The sequence below is a fragment of the Vidua macroura genome, chromosome 1 (genome assembly GCF_024509145.1).
Source record: "Vidua macroura isolate BioBank_ID:100142 chromosome 1, ASM2450914v1, whole genome shotgun sequence".
In the NCBI taxonomy this organism is placed as follows: Eukaryota; Metazoa; Chordata; class Aves; order Passeriformes; family Viduidae; genus Vidua; species Vidua macroura.
The window spans coordinates 98,107,211-98,123,171 of NC_071571.1; the positions used below are offsets into that span (position 1 = coordinate 98,107,211).

At 34.9% G+C, this 15,961-nt stretch overlaps 1 protein-coding gene across 1 annotated transcript in view; it reads left to right on the forward strand.

Annotated features, from left to right (window-relative positions):
- Positions 1 to 15,961, forward strand: part of RTTN (rotatin) — an 81,571-nt gene that overhangs the window by 49,539 nt on the left and 16,071 nt on the right. The window contains exons 34-41 of the mRNA XM_053993788.1: positions 68 to 150; positions 7,227 to 7,335; positions 8,037 to 8,235; positions 9,232 to 9,322; positions 10,307 to 10,460; positions 10,618 to 10,755; positions 11,572 to 11,783; positions 15,522 to 15,627. Of these exons, the coding sequence (XP_053849763.1) occupies positions 68 to 150; positions 7,227 to 7,335; positions 8,037 to 8,235; positions 9,232 to 9,322; positions 10,307 to 10,460; positions 10,618 to 10,755; positions 11,572 to 11,783; positions 15,522 to 15,627 (1,092 nt within the window). The remainder of the gene's footprint in view (positions 1 to 67; positions 151 to 7,226; positions 7,336 to 8,036; positions 8,236 to 9,231; positions 9,323 to 10,306; positions 10,461 to 10,617; positions 10,756 to 11,571; positions 11,784 to 15,521; positions 15,628 to 15,961) is intronic.

Consider the following 15,961-nt stretch of genomic DNA (forward strand, 5'->3'; position numbering starts at 1 on the left):
GTGGTTGGTTATTTTTTCACTGAAACAGTCCTTTAAAAATTTTGATTCTTATTTTTTTGCCCTACAGATTTTGATGATTCTCTCAATCTTTGGAAGGCTCCACCTAGTCAGAGAAAATCTTCACATTCTCACTCAACATCTGAAACTATGGTAACTTGCAGAGTAATTATTCATTTTAAATATAAAGTTGTTTGAGAACTGCTTTCAAGACAATTAGCACTCTTAAAATTGTTAAAAAAAAACTCCAGCAAAACACAAAACCTGAAATCAATCAAATTAGCTGTGAAATTAAGTTGAAATTTACTCCAATGTAGCTTTAATATGCTGAAAAAGCCCTTTTGTGATTCTTAACCTGAGCAAAAATAAATAAGGTACCTTGCCTTGACTAGCTAAATGCATAAGGCAGTACTGAATTCTATAACTTCCCACAGCAAGGCATATTCTCTAGAGATTACTCTGTAATTGGCTTTATTGACAAAATGCAATTGTCTCCATTTCTGGTTGTCACTTCTGCTGCTTTTATCCAAATTGTCTGTTCAGAGTGAACCTGTGTTTACACAACACAGCTACAGAACTGGATCAATCAAAGCCACATAAATACATTGGGTATTCTGTGCCATAATAAACTCTGGATTCTGAAAATGCTTTTGTAGAATTTAAAAGTGGCACAAGTGCTTGCAGGGTCCAAAACAGACATGGAAAACAGAAAGCAGGTGGCTGCTTGAAAAACTTGTTTGTGACTACAGCAATGAAAAGCTGTACAAATGTGCCATCTTTCAAGATGGCAAATGCAGAGGAGAAATTGAAGACATTCTTTCAGTTCCAGAATAGATTTTGCAGTATCAGTTCAGGCTGTGGAGGAAGCTTTTGTAACATTCATTAGTTACCTGATAAAAATCGTGTATTTTTCAAAGACTGCGGTATAGATCCAAGAAAACTCTGACATGTTGCACTGAAATTTATTTTTTAGTTTCATATTTAAAAACTTTTCATTTATGAATGACCATCTAATCTATTACTGAAGCTACAATATCATTGTTTAGAAGTTTCTTTTCTTTTAAACAGATGCATGTGTGCATATGACAAAGGCTGATAAATCACAAGATCCTATTTTTTTTTCTTGACAAAAATTTCTATGCTCAATTTTGCTGTGGAACATGGTAAAAATAAAAATAGAAAAACCAGCATTGAAATTTTGTCTCAAAAGTATTACATAAGTATATTTTCCATGTTATTTTCATTCTCTGTTATAAATTTATTGCTGTTTAGTACTGATAATGTTATCTTCCATGTTTTTAATAATTGAGGAAAAAGTGCACTTTTGTTGTAAACTGATTTCTCATTTTCAGAAATTTTATTAATTAATTTCATTTTCATTAATGAGGAACAACAGCCCCCCCCCCCCCCCCGGCTTAGGGTTATGTTATACACAAATATTCAAATTTGAAGATGAAAACTAAAATAAATTAAAGTGCATGCAAGCCAGGAAGTACATGCAATCATGATTGCTCCTTGCTCCTTAAAAAACATTTACATGAGGATCTCATATTTTTAAAAGCAGTTGTTCCCAGATCACTTTTTACTGAATAAATTGAATGCCACTTACTTAGAAGTTGATCAAGTTTCATCTTGTTTTTTTTCACATTACTTGAAGACAAAATTAAACTGCAGCAATTCTTATCAGAGCTTGGTGTCTAATCTACTTAAAATTGTGCTTGAGTTTTTATGAATAGTTAGACAAGTTCATAATATTAAATTTCTTCAGCTTCAGTAGTTAACAAAAAAGAAAAAAGGAAAAAATAATCTACTAGAATCTAGTAAACTATTACTGGATTCCAGTAGATCTACTGGAATCTATTAGATCAAATTAATGTATCATATATATGTAAAGTGGCATCATAGTTTAACACAAACACTTAGCTCTACTATTCCATTCAACAGACACACAAGAAATTATTAACAGTGGAAAGTACAGAGTAATGCTAAGCTACACTAATTTATATCAATCTTCCACATATTGTAGACTTCATACTTGCTAAGATTAGGCTCTTACAGCTAACCATGTGAATTTTATAGAAGTTTCTGTTTTGTTTTGTTTTCCTTCTTTTCTTGACACATATGATGATGTCACACTAAGACTTTGTCATTTCTGGAAGTTAGTTTAATTTCCATTTATCCTTCATGGACATTTTTAGCAGCTGTAAACTTTTTTTTTTCTTTTAACTAAGTTTCTTACCTTTAAAAAAATGCCAGTGCTGGCATGTCATATTGAAAATTTCCAAGCTCCAAGATGTAGAGGTCGGATGTTCCAATGCCACTATTAATTAGGAGAAAAAAGGTGGATGAGCATAACTTTGATGGAGGTTGATTGCAAACTGTATTTCAGAGGGCAGTTACCTGAAGTGTGTATCTAGTGAAGTTAGGAAATACTTCAGAAAATTCAAACTTGTCCTGAAATCTCAGGCATTTGTAATTTATTCCTACATAACTTCAAATTTTTGGGTCACAGTTTGGCCCAATTTCTGTTTTGATATATGAATAAAGAAATATATTTATCAAGGCATTACAAAAAGTTTGTAGAAGTTTATTGCTAAATGTTGGATGTTGATGGTGCCAGGAAAATACTTTTATTCCAAGCCCACCAGATGGCGTGCTTTACCCATCACAGATGAAAAGGAATCTTCAGGTCTCACTGAAGGGACAACTGTGTTTTAGATGCGTGGCACAAATTTGATGAAAACACCCACAAATACTTGAGAACGAGCAATCAAACCAAGTAGAATTGTTTCTATTGAAAACTTTTCTCTCATATTTTAATAACATAAAAAAATTGGTCTAGATATGTCCATATTGATTCCTTTTCCTAATCTGTGCTTCCAGATTTTCATGTAACCAGTACTTTATTTGAGCTATCTGCTATCATGAGCTGATTTCACATAGAGCCATATGACCGTAACTGAAAGTTGCAACTCAATTACTTTTCAGTTTTATCTTTTTCCCTCCATCCCCAGTTATTTTCCCCAAATTTGCAGAAAGAAAATTGAAAAAATGCAAAAGAGAGTCAGAAATTTTGCAGAGACCATAAGTAAAATTTGTTCATTTTATAAAGAATAGTTGTGTGGGGATGAAATCAATGATTCAGTGTGATAGAAGAAGACATCAGGACTGGATTGTCTGTACTGTGTTAATTCATAGGCACTGTATTTTGTGTCTTTAAGATCCCAGTGAATTACAGATTTTTGTGAAATTTGTCTTTATTATTCTGTGAACTGGAATATGGATACTGCAAAAAAGCCTGAGATTATTAATCTGAGATGATTAATAATCTTGGTCTTTTATAGAATAAATAGTTTAAACATTAACTCAGGTTATCATTAGAGAAGACAAATCCTTAGTCTTGTTTTAACCAACGTGTTTGGTTTGTGTTTCATAGATATTATAAGAGATCACCAATCTGCATGGAGATACTGACTTGCTTTACACTGCATAAATATGCTAGGGCTGTTCTGTGTCCAGGAAATCTTAGCAAAATGAGCAGTTATTTAAAAACTTGATCTAAAAATGATGTGGGCTAAAGATCTACAGGCATCTCCAAACAACTTTAAGTCATGGCCATTCTTTCCTATGAAATCATCTTGCTATTTTCTATAAAAATGTGTGCTTTATTTTCTGGAACTGTGGTTACCAGAGTGCTCTACAGTTAAGTGATTTAAACCTTTGGAAAGGGAACTGAATAGAATTAATCACTGCAAGCCTATTAAAGCAATGCTAGAGGGATTTTTGTACTAGAGGTTAAGAAAAGACCTTTTATTTCTATCTAGTAGATAAATGGCAAAACCCTCACATTTCTCCTGTGTTTCCACTCTGATAATTTTTGTATTCTTTTGAATTAGTTCTAATCTGCAGTTGTCATCTCCCTCTCCACACAGAGAACCTTTTCCCCTATTACACCCCCTTCCAAAGTTTCACTGTTAAGCAACACAATGCTTCCTTGCTCCCAGGAACAATATGGTGGCAGTAGTAAATATCCTTTACTAAATACTGTGTGCCAAACTTCCCGTTCATCCTTACCAAAGGTGATTTATAGAAGTGGTAATATCTTTTTTTTTTTTTTTTTTTTTTCCCTAGAAGGCAGAACAGTGTAGAAACAACTTCATTGTGTTACTGTATGTTTTCTGTTATGACAGCAGAAAGTTTTGGGGTTTAACCTGTTTCTCACTGTGATGCAATTATCAATAAATGTTCCATCAGTGCTGGAAGATTATATTTTTCTAACCAGATAAAGTTTTTGCTGATTTTTAAAAAAAATTTTTAATGTAACAGGACAATTTATTTCCTTGCCTAATATATTGAGAGAGTTGTAGAAGATAGAGGGAGAGCAGTTGTATGAGGTAGCTGATACTTTTTACTAATAGTGAAAGGTTGTATAATTCGTAATAATATCTGTAAGATGACTCTTGATATAGTTAAAGTCCTCTTAGGGATTTACTTGTTTCAGAAGAACCATATGGAGTGTTAGAAATCACATTTTGGGTTTGTTCTATTTAAAGAAAAAGTGTTATGATTTTTCTCACCTATTAGAATGCTTGGAATTGACGTATAGTGCTGAATAAATGCAGAATTTGCCATGTGTCATGATAGGTTAGCTTAATATAAATAATGGATTTGAATAATTACTTAAATTAGCAAGCACAGAACTTCAAGTAACTTTTTTAAATTGGTAAATATGCTTTTTAGTTGTGCAATCAAAATAGTATTTGAATTTAAATCACTCAGTACAGCTTGGTACTACATTTAGATAATAAGAAAATAATTTAGCCAAGTGTTGTCCTAGTGTTTCTGTGGTCCAAGCTCTATGTGTTTTGGACACTCTATTGCAGCGTTCTGCTGTCTCCCTGGCTCTGGAGCAGCCGCAGCGCTCGGTGGGGCACCGCGGCTCCTCCGATCCTGGTCCCACCGCTGCTTCCGGGCGCCGGGCGCTCCAGGAAGGTGGGTCGGCCGCTTCTACTGCCGCGCGCAAGGGACCTCGATACAGGGGGGTGAAGGAAGGACCAAATTCCCCGCGGCAGGAGCTGCGAGCATTTTATTGGTGTGTTGCCAGCTTCTGTGTTGGGGAATATGGTCTTTCCTTCACCCTCTCTATCGAGGTCCCTCGCGCGCGACAGTAGAAGCGGCTGACCCACCTTCCTGGAGCACACGGAGCCCGGAAACAGCGGCGGACCGGGATCAGAGGAGCTGCGGTTCCCCGCCGGGCACAGAGGCTGCTCCGGAGCCCGGGAGACAGCAGAACACCGCAAAGTGGCGCCTTGCGTTGGGCGCCACTAGTGGCTGCGCGTTACTTTTCCTGCCCCGGTTGGCTCCTGAGAGCACGGCTTGGTGCCTCGGCTTCTCGTCAGGGTCGGTGCTGCCACTGCTTCCGGGCACTTCTGCGGCTGCACCCCAGGGTGGGCTGGCCGCGTGTTGCCGTTGGCACGAGGGAAGGAAACGAAGAGGCAGGAATTGTCCAAATCTGTCCGCATGGCGGCTGGATGCTTTATTGGTCACAGGAGCCGCAATGGAGAAGCCACGGCTGCTCCCAACCCCGTGTGAACAGATCTGGCCCCAAGGCTGGGGTGCCACGGTGGGACAGGGGAGGACAGGAACCCTCCACCCAATGAGCACAGACGCCGTGGCGGTGACGTGTGCCACGAAAGCCAGTGGGGAAAACCCAATGGCAGGCAGCCTGGGGCTAACTTCTTGGGGGGGGGATGGAGGGGGGGAACACGGGGGATACATGAGGATACATGGAACCGGTAAGCTAACAAAGACCAGAACCCCAGATCTGAACCTAAAACCCAGGATGCAACACTCTATGTGCTCTATATGCTCTATCTGTGTGCTTCATATTTTGGACATTCTGTGTGCTCACCCTATGAGCTCTATGTGTGTGTTTTGGACACACCCCCAGATCTTACTTAGCTTGTTTTATGTGTTACAATAATCCTCTGACTTTTCTTGAGGATCAACTGAGCAGGCTTAAGAAGAAAGACTCATGATTATAGGATAAACAATAGTGGGAGACCAGAGGATAATGCAAGAGAAAAGGAAGTTACAACGTGGCGGTTGCAAGGATACAATAGCTAGGAACAGAGTGATCTGTGATTTCCTTCCCTGCACCCTTTTTGTCTGTTAAGTCACTTTTAACATTTCCTTGGGTAAAAATATATTCCAAATGTTGGAAACCTTTGAGATATTTCAGTCTTCCTTAGAAAGCTCACTGTGAGGAAAATTCTAACAACACCCTTCTTCAAGTTTTAAGTCTGTTGGGATTTTGTTGGATTCTCCAACATTCTATATTCTCTGCTTTGTATAGTGACACTCTTGAAGAAAATTGTCTGATGTGACTTTTCCATATAGAAAATAAAAACCAGAAGTGAAAGAGTGACTTGACATGATAGATACTTGTCCTGTGCTCTGAAACAAGTTACAGGTCTTGTTGTGTCGCTAAAGCACATCATTTAGATGGATTCTGGGTCTTCTGATCTCAGGCTTGTGATTTTAAACACAGTAGCAAGGGCATTAGGAACATTAGAAAACAACAAAATTCATAATGTAAATAATGCAAAATTGGTAGGAGGAGCATAGTATTATGTCAGTAATCTACTGCCATTTAAACATCTCATATCTTCACTATGAAATGAATACATTTAAGCATCATAGGATTAAGGTTAAGAGAAGTACTCAGAGTTCAAAAGACTCAGGGACATGAACTTTGGCTGATGACAAATGCACTTGTGATATTTTTATCTGAGTGTGTTCTGGTACAAAGGGACAAGTGCTGATGTTCTCAGTAGAGCAAATAGTCCATGAAAAATTTGAGTTTAAATGCTTCAGTAATGTCTTTCTATCTTTATCCAAATGTAGGTTGAGTCAATTATATGGATGAAAAAGAAGGATGAAGAGAAGGAATTTCCAGTAACATGGGCATTGATCAGTTTTTGACTGAAATGTGTTAGTCTGTTCATATAGCCCATCTTTTAATAGTTTCAATTATTAGGTTTCTTATCTCATATATACACACACATAGTGGACAAAATCTAATCAAATTGATTTTGAACAATAATATTTATATCATATTTGATTTTGTTGGTTATGATGGGTTTTTCCCCCTTCCCAAGCAGAATATGAATAAAAGACTAGTCTGTAAAAGCTGGAATCAACTAGTTTCTCTTTTTATGACGTTCTAGATTCTGTCTGCATCACCATCACTGGGGAGTGTTACTGAGCTTCAGGCAACAGTTCCAAGTTCAGCCAGTTTTATTCCGGAAACTGTGGTTGATCGGCTTATGGCACAAGGTAAGTCAAACTTGAGTCTTGTACCTCATGCTAAACACAGTGTATTCACCCACCCATATTTCAGTATTTGTCCATGCTGTGCATTGTACAGCTTGCATGTTGCTGGAGCAGCTGATTTTTCTAGTGGTTGCTTTAGAAGACAAACATTTAATACTTTCTTTAATATGAATTTTTATAGAAGCAAGTGAAAATGGTACCACTTGAAATGTAACTGAAGACTTAGGTCTCTTCCTGGCACCTAGTCATGTTTCAACAGATCAATCATGGTAGAGCTGTCATATACATACATAGGAATGTGTATGCACACACATACACAAAGATGTGTGTATAATGCTCTTTATATGTAAAAAGATAAAAACTTATGTAATATAAAAAAAATATTTATAATCATGTATGTAGAGAGAGCTGTGTACAAATAAAAATACTTTTCTTTTAAAGAAAGGACTGGCAATTTGTGTCTTTCCAAATTTGCTAGTTATCTTTATTTAATGCCTGGTAGAGGGAGCATTTTATTTGGGAACTATTTCCTCTATGTGATTTCATCTTTTTTTTTTTTTTTCCATTCATTCCTGAATGTACAGTTTAAATATAGGGAGGACTTGGATCTTTTATGAAAAATACAAATAAACTTGGTTTATGTAACTGCTGTAATTTAATCTTTTGGTTGTTTTGGGGTTTTTTTTTTATTCAACACACTCTAGGTCAAAGTGATACAACCATAACAGAATCTCCAAGTCAACATGATTCTCCTATGTCTGCTGCTCTGTCTAAACAGCGTGCTGTAGTCACACCTGCCCTTTTGTCAGCTGTTTGCAGCCTTCTTCAAAATCTGCTGGTCGTCATGCCAAAAGATACTGGAATTGCCCTTCAACAAACAGATTTGCTAACAAGTCTCAGCAGGTATGAGATCCATAACTGTTGAACTACAAATAAGGTGTAGCAATAGACGTTTAAAAAATCTTCAAATGAGATCTACCCATATTTCTTACCAAAACTGTTAAACATATTGATTACTTCTTGCTCCTGAAGTGTTGAAATTTTTTTAATAAAAAAATACAATCAATTGAAGAAATGAATCAGAATTACTACTTTTTTTTCACAGAATAGGTTGTCATATTGGTGATTCCATCTGTGGTGTATGTCTTTTACAGGACTACTGTGTTCCTGTCATGATGTTTTAGGGTTTTGTCAGGTATTTGGAATTGCAGATAATTTCAGCTCATTTTATGTTTTTCTTCTTTGAATTGTATCAAATATTTTGAAGATGAGCCAAGGATTTTCACACTAAAAGAGAATAAATAAAACTTGCCAAATTTGGATGATGGATCCTAGTATTTTAGTTCCTCTTAAAAGGAGGAACCACTTCAAAGAACTCTACAGATTGTATGCCGTGTTTCCATTTCCATTGTAGCAAATTCTTTTGTCTATAAAAAATGCTTGGAAGTCCTGAAGTGTAGCATGAAAAATTAGTTCATTTTTTGGTAAAAGTTTTCAAGAGCATTTGTAGTTGCTCTTCATAGTGCAATTAATGGAAAAAATGAAACATAGATGAACAAACATAAAACTCCAACAACCATGGTGTGAATACAGCTTATATTATTGCAGAGGTGTTTATTCTTCTAGAGGAAAGAAAAGAAGAAATCAAATAGAAAAAATTGATTTTTGCCAGTGCAGTAGCAGCTATTAGAATTTATATTAGTCTAGCTATTTTGAAACAACATACTGCTGCTATAGTTGCCATTGCACTAGACTTCCTTAAAATAGTGTGGTTTAGCAGTAAGTGCATCTTACTTTATTTCTACTTGGTTTATTTATATTATTCTTTTCTATGGAATTTTAAGTTAATAGAATGTTTAATTACTTAACTATATTTCTAACCAATATATTTTGTTTTAGTCTTGTAAGTGCTAATCTGGTTGAAAGATGCATCTTGGAACTGAAAGCTCCATTGGGTCATCGATGTCATATAGAACATGTAAAAGCTCAGGTCAGAGAAGCATTTGTTACTTCCTAATTTTTTGAAGTTATGAATTTAATTATATTAGTATAATTTATCTTCATTAACATAGTCCAGACACACTATTTTAGGCTACATTCATGTGAATCTTTGTGCTTTTGACAAAGCTTAAGTGAAAATAAACCATTTTATTCAACATAGAAGAATTAATTTCTGTATTAGGACTATAATTGGAATGACCAAACTGAAAATGAATTGTCTTTTAAAAGTATAACTTAAATTTAGCCATTGAAGAAATTATGTAATAGAATTTTTTTGTATATTACTGAAGTATGAGCCAGACATATTTACTGACACATTGGATATTTATTGTCTGTATCAAAACTGGCTGCTTTGCTTTGCCTCTGATCCTGTAGACACTTACATAGTGCTCAGGTAATTTTGATGTATGCAACCCATATAGGTTATTGCTGATAGAACTACCTTTTTATCAAGTTTAACTCTGTATATACAATGTATAGAACATGCTGTTTCATGACAAAGCCATTTTGTAGCCTCTGCTGCTCTGCTTTCAGATTTACTTAGAAGTAAATTACTCTTCTAATTTAAGAAATGCATTTCTGCAGAAAACTTATGAGAATAAATAAATATATATCAGCTTCTATTTTAGGAAGATACATGTATTCTTCAGTATTAATGACCATTTTTGTGTTCTTCTTTGTGACTTTATAATGAGTATGCTGCTGTAAATGTAGCAAGAGTCATGACCTTCTCACAAGGAACTTTTGCTTTGGTACTAGAAAATTGATTGCACACATGTGTTTCCAGACTAGGGATTCTGTTTCATCTTCTACGGTAAAAATTAAGAGAAACATTTTAAATTCATGTCCTATTATTTAAATTATATATATTAAAACATTATGAATCAGTTAACATAATGTGAGTAAACTTAAAATAATGTGGAAGGTGTAAATATATGGCTTTATTTCATATCTTTCTACAAATATTTAACAGGTCTTGTTACTACTTCAGTACTTGTCATCTGTGTCCAGGCTTCTAAAATCATGTTTATTGGTGGACTCTGAGCTTGTGAGCCAGGATGAACTGCTGAAACCTCTCTTAGGGAATACCTTCAGGATTCTCACCATACATCCCAGAGCTGGCTTAGGTAATGAAGTACTTTGTTTCCTTTATAACCAGACAGAGGCAGGTCTCCATTTAGGTACCACCTTGAGGTGAATGGACAGGGAGTGGTCAAGCTCAGCTTTCCAGGTTTGTGCACATTTGTAAACAGTTTGATTTTCTTTTCTGTGTTATCTTTGCAGATACTGAGTTAACATCTGTACTTCGTGAAACATGGGTAGACTCTTTCAGTCTTCTAGCTACATTACTGTGGAAAAGTGGCCAGATATCTTTTCCATCTGTGACAGCAGCCCTTGCAAATCACTGTACAGCAGTAATTGGTAATGACTATTCCTGCATGGTTTTTTTTTCCTAGCAACTAATAAACAAATAGAAAAGAGAGTCATTGTTCTTTAGATGCTATTAAGTACTAATGAGGTACCCACAATGAAAACCAATGTGTCCAGAGCTTGACTGACTTGCTTTGTTTTCTTCACATGTATGGATGAATGATTTTAGTTGTAAACCTTAACCAAATGTGGCATTTGTTAAATGATCCATTAGCACTTCATTTTTTTCTCCTTTCTTTTTAAATATCTTGCATCAAAGGAAAGCAAAGTTTTGAGGGGAGATGAGAGATACAGAAATCCAAGATTATTATACAGGAGTTTGGTTTTTTGTATTTTAATTATTCTTACATTAGTTACTTGCATAGTTAGGCAAGGTTCTGTGACATGCTTCAATACTGAAGTATGAACACAGTCAAGACAAGCTTGTGCATGTTAAGAGATCTGCCGAACCCAAATCCAATTGCAAATAAAGCAGCTAATGCATACTGTTGGTTTTATGATGTAAGCTGTTGATAAAATGAGGAGAGTTCAAAAAATTACTGGACAAGTGAGTGATTTGAGTGAAATGGAGATAGCTTTTTTGTTTTATAGTCAAATGAATGCAGACCAGTTAATTAATTCAACCATTATAAAATTCAAACTTTTCTTTCTTAGATTATTTTGAAGATGCATAGAATTTGTAGAATTGTGTAACTGCTTCTGGGTTCACATGATTTCTTTGATAAGTCTTTCTGTGTTCTAAAGTATACTTGAGCTTTATTCATAATGAAATATAAAAACTTTAATTTTTTTTGTTTAACCTTTTAGATACCATTTCTGATTGTATTCATCTGTCTACCACATATCCTGCTTTATATGTGGCTAGTTTACAGTTCCTCTCTATCCTTTTGAATGAGGAAGGAAGAAAACAGCTCCAGGATAAACAGAGTATATATCAAAATCCAACCATTAGCTTTCTTCTGGACCACACTGAAGAATGCCAGGCACCAGTAACTCAACTTACTGCTTTAATTATTCAGGTATTTAAAATTTACCAATGTGATTGCAGGATATATTGTTGCATTTTTGATTCTTTTACTTCCTTTATATTTAATCCTTCCCTTATTTACAGGTTGGCCTAAGTATGCAAATTATATGTGAAATTTGTGTCTTATTCGTTTTCCCTCCAACGCAGTTCTTTTATCTATATTCTTTAATTTATGTGCAGTTTGTCACTGTAACAATCATAGTGATCTATGATTAGAAGTGTAGGGTTTTTTTCTGAATGACGCACATTATATAAAATGTCACGTATGAGTGTTCTGAAGTCATTGTCTTACAACTATTTTTTAATAAGTATCTTAGTACTATTTTGCTACATAAAGTATATCTTTTTTACATTTATTGGTCATGTATTGGATGGTGTGATGAAAAGAATGCTCTCTTAGTATTCATCTCCTCTCTTCCTATGGATGCTGAATTCTTGTAGAATAACCTTACTCCTACCAAGACTTGTCCTGGTATTTGTCACAAACTTTGTGCTCCTTTCCTGCTCTGTTGCAGCAGTGTGGCTCTATTGTATCTATTGGGGCATGGTATTCTCTTCACTGAGAACCTGCTGTCTTTCAGGGAGGAAAAACTTCCCAATAGGGTCTTTCTTGGTCACTACAGAATTCTCTATGTCTTTGGCAACTAATTTCAGATAATTTCAGGGCACAGTATTTTCCTGTGAAGATACAATTTTCAGGGACTTAAGCAAAACCAAGGGCACTTTGTTCAAGTCCCATAGTTTGCTAAATATCCTGTTGGGTTTTTGTATTAATGCTTGCATAGGTGCCTGAAGCAAAACTCCTTGGCTCTGGCACAAAAAGTATGGCTACATGAGAGTATGTCTGATACAGACATGTTGTAACCTTCCTCTATTTTCATACAAGTTTACATAACTGCATATCAATCTGTGCCAGCAAAAAGGGGATGATTCTTATGCTGAGAGCAGAAAAAGTTAATGCAATGAAAAATGAAGTGCAGCCAGGTCAATGAAAGGACATTAAACATAGTTTGAGTACTGTAAGACATCAGCTTTTAACATCCTTTTTAACTGTTCAGAGATGCAGACAGACATTGCATTTTGTTCATAAAAGAGTTCAAAAGATAACTTATGCTCTTTGGATCCTTACAGGGCTGCTATGATCTCCCCAAAATAATAACAGAATTAGGAAAGAAACAGCTAGTTTCTTAGACCAAAGTACATGTATTTATTTATGCCCCCTTACAGTGGTCATTGAGAGGACAATGGAACGAGCCCATGGGATATAAAGTAACCTATTGAAACAACAAACATCTAAACAAAACCACCATTAAAAATGAACAAAACAACCCTAAAGATTTCAGACTTTATTCAGGAGAAGCACTCTTTAAGAGAAGCAGTCAAGCATATAATTGGCTAACATAGAAGGGGATGGGAGACTTTTCAAACAAACAGTCATCTCCATTAATCATCCTAAATACATAAAATCTACAGAATACCTGATTTATGCAGTGGCAAATGCTAATTTAGTACCCAGTGCACAGGTATGAATATTAGTAGACCAGGTGTCAAATTGGAATTCATTATCACATATAAGAAATCTAGTAAGTGCATATGCTGACTTTGAAAGGCTTTGGTTGTTTTGTGTATGTAAATGTTAATCCTTGTGTACATGTGCTTAAGATCAGAAATAAAATTAAGAAGGAAAGTATAATCTATATATAAACTCTCAAATTTTGGCCCTAACACTTTTTGTCCTAGATATAAAGCTTACAATATAATAGAAAGACTGTGATCTCCCCTGCAACTAACTTACAGTAGGTGAAGACTAACATAGCCAGACCTGCTGTGGATTTATGGGACATCTTAAATTTATTATGCAACATAATTTAAAAAAATTAAAGGTCCATTCTCATTTTAATACTTTTGTTATAGTTTAAAACTATAGATTCTTTTGGCACAAGGCATTATAAATTTCCAGAGTTATTTTTTCCATTCAACTAATAGTTAATCATTAATTAATTCTTAATTACTTGTGCTCCCTATGCTTGACATAAATTTTCTTTTTTTATTATGAACTGCAGTTCTTGATGGCAGAGTAAAAAAATAATGCATAGAAGAGCATGCTTCAAGAAAGAATGGAATTTTGTTAGTGTTCAAGATAAAATTTAGAAAACAGTAAGATGAAATTAAAACTTGTGAAAAAGATACAGATATAAGACAACTCACCTTAATTATTGGATCAGTTCTAGTCTGCCACATAATACTTACAGGAAAATACCCAAGAGGTTGATAGGCAAATATGTTTTTATATTACTTAAGTAATAATGGATATTAAGAACAAGTAAAAACATTTAGCAATTTAATAGGGCAAACAGTGGATAAGTCACAAAACCTACATCTTAGGCTATGCAGGATTGCTGGAACTCAACAATTTTTTCTTTCCTGGCTTGTGTCAATTACTTTAAACTTTAAGCTTTTAAGTAACTCAAACATCTAATTTTTTTAATTTCAGAAGAAACCATCACCTATCAGAACAGAAAAATAGTTAATTTACTTTGAACATTCTTGTGTTGTTGTTAAATTTGAGATTTCACACCAGATCTAATAAAAACTGTTGTAGTCTAAATGTAAATTTCTTTTTACTGGTTATAAACACAGAACCCAGTCCATGCTTCGGTGCCTTTATTTGGTGTCAGTTGTTCTTATCAATGAGGTGTTGGGATTTTTCTAGTTATTAACTTACTATTCTTTATCCTTTGACCTTCTCAACCCTAGTTACAGTGAACAAAAAATTATGACCTTAGAGCATGCATTGATATTTTATTGCATATGAAAATTCGAAAAATTATTAGTCCATTAATACATGGAATATGCAGAATTAAAATCTATGAGATCCTATGGATAGGTGCTCATGAGATTTCTGTCTAAAGTATTAAGATTTCCTTAAGATGTTGTACTTTTGCCTAGCTTCAAAATATGCTTTTTCTTTACTATGATCCAGTAACTGTTCTTATTTTCCTATATTTTTCTGATTGCAGTGGATGGTATTTTCTGTTATCTTGGATGTCAGAACTGGCATTTTAGGGAAAAATTCTAGATAGACAAAATTCTCTGGTGGATAATATATGAAGCACAGACTGCTCCCTGTCTTTCAACTGTCTTGCTATATGACTCTAAATAAATATTCCTTTGAAAATACAGAGATTATACTTAGGTTATTATAAATGTGGTGGTGCTCACAAAGACCTCACAAAACTAAGACAAGCTACCATTTTTCACTGGTTAGTAAGAGTATCTAAAATAATTCTCAGTGAATTTTTTAAGGAATTTCACGGTATTTAATCTCTTCATCATCATTGTGTAGAAGGAAAGTGAGATTGCTCTAAAGGCATATCAGTGAGTTGTCTGCAATACCAAGCCTATTCCTGAATATTAGGAAAATAATGGAATGCCAGGATTTGGAATCTAGGCCTTAGAAAAGTAGAATGTTAAGAAAAGAATAAGAGGAGTGGGCTTAGGAGAAAAAGAAGAAAGATTTAATTAAAAACAAATCACTTACAGAAAAAACCCGAGACACTTCAATGTAGACTGACTATAAACATGAATATAGAGAGGGAGAACTCTATATAGGAATATAGTGATAAATCATCCAAATGAAATATAGACTCTGACAATCTATTTATACCTGTGAATACTACTTTTAATATGGTCAATTTTTCATTTCAGTAATGAAATTGCATTTTTGTAGGTCTGTGAAAGAAAATCTTCAAAGGATATGCTGAAAGAAGTTGCTACAAATGCACTGTTGTCTCTGTTAGCTGTCAGTAAAAATGCCCAGAAATGTGCTTTGGAAGGTGAGCCTTTCAAAATGTATGTTAAATTATATGTGAATCAAATGCTTGCAGGTGTTTTACATATTACCTTTACATTGTAATTCTTTTTTTTTTTTTCAAAGCAGAAGAGCTAGGTTTCAGTGGCAGGTTTTTTTTCTCAGATTTTCACTAAGAAATCTTATTGATAATTAAAGTTTTCAGCTGCAGATGAAATATTATGTTGTAGCCAGTTTAAAACCCTGTGTGAAGTCACAGATCTGTGTTGGAGTAAGAAAAGACCTGTTAGCTTTTTACTACTAATGGCATATTCATCCATTAGAAACTGGAGATTTTTCACTGGCAGTATCTTCCAATA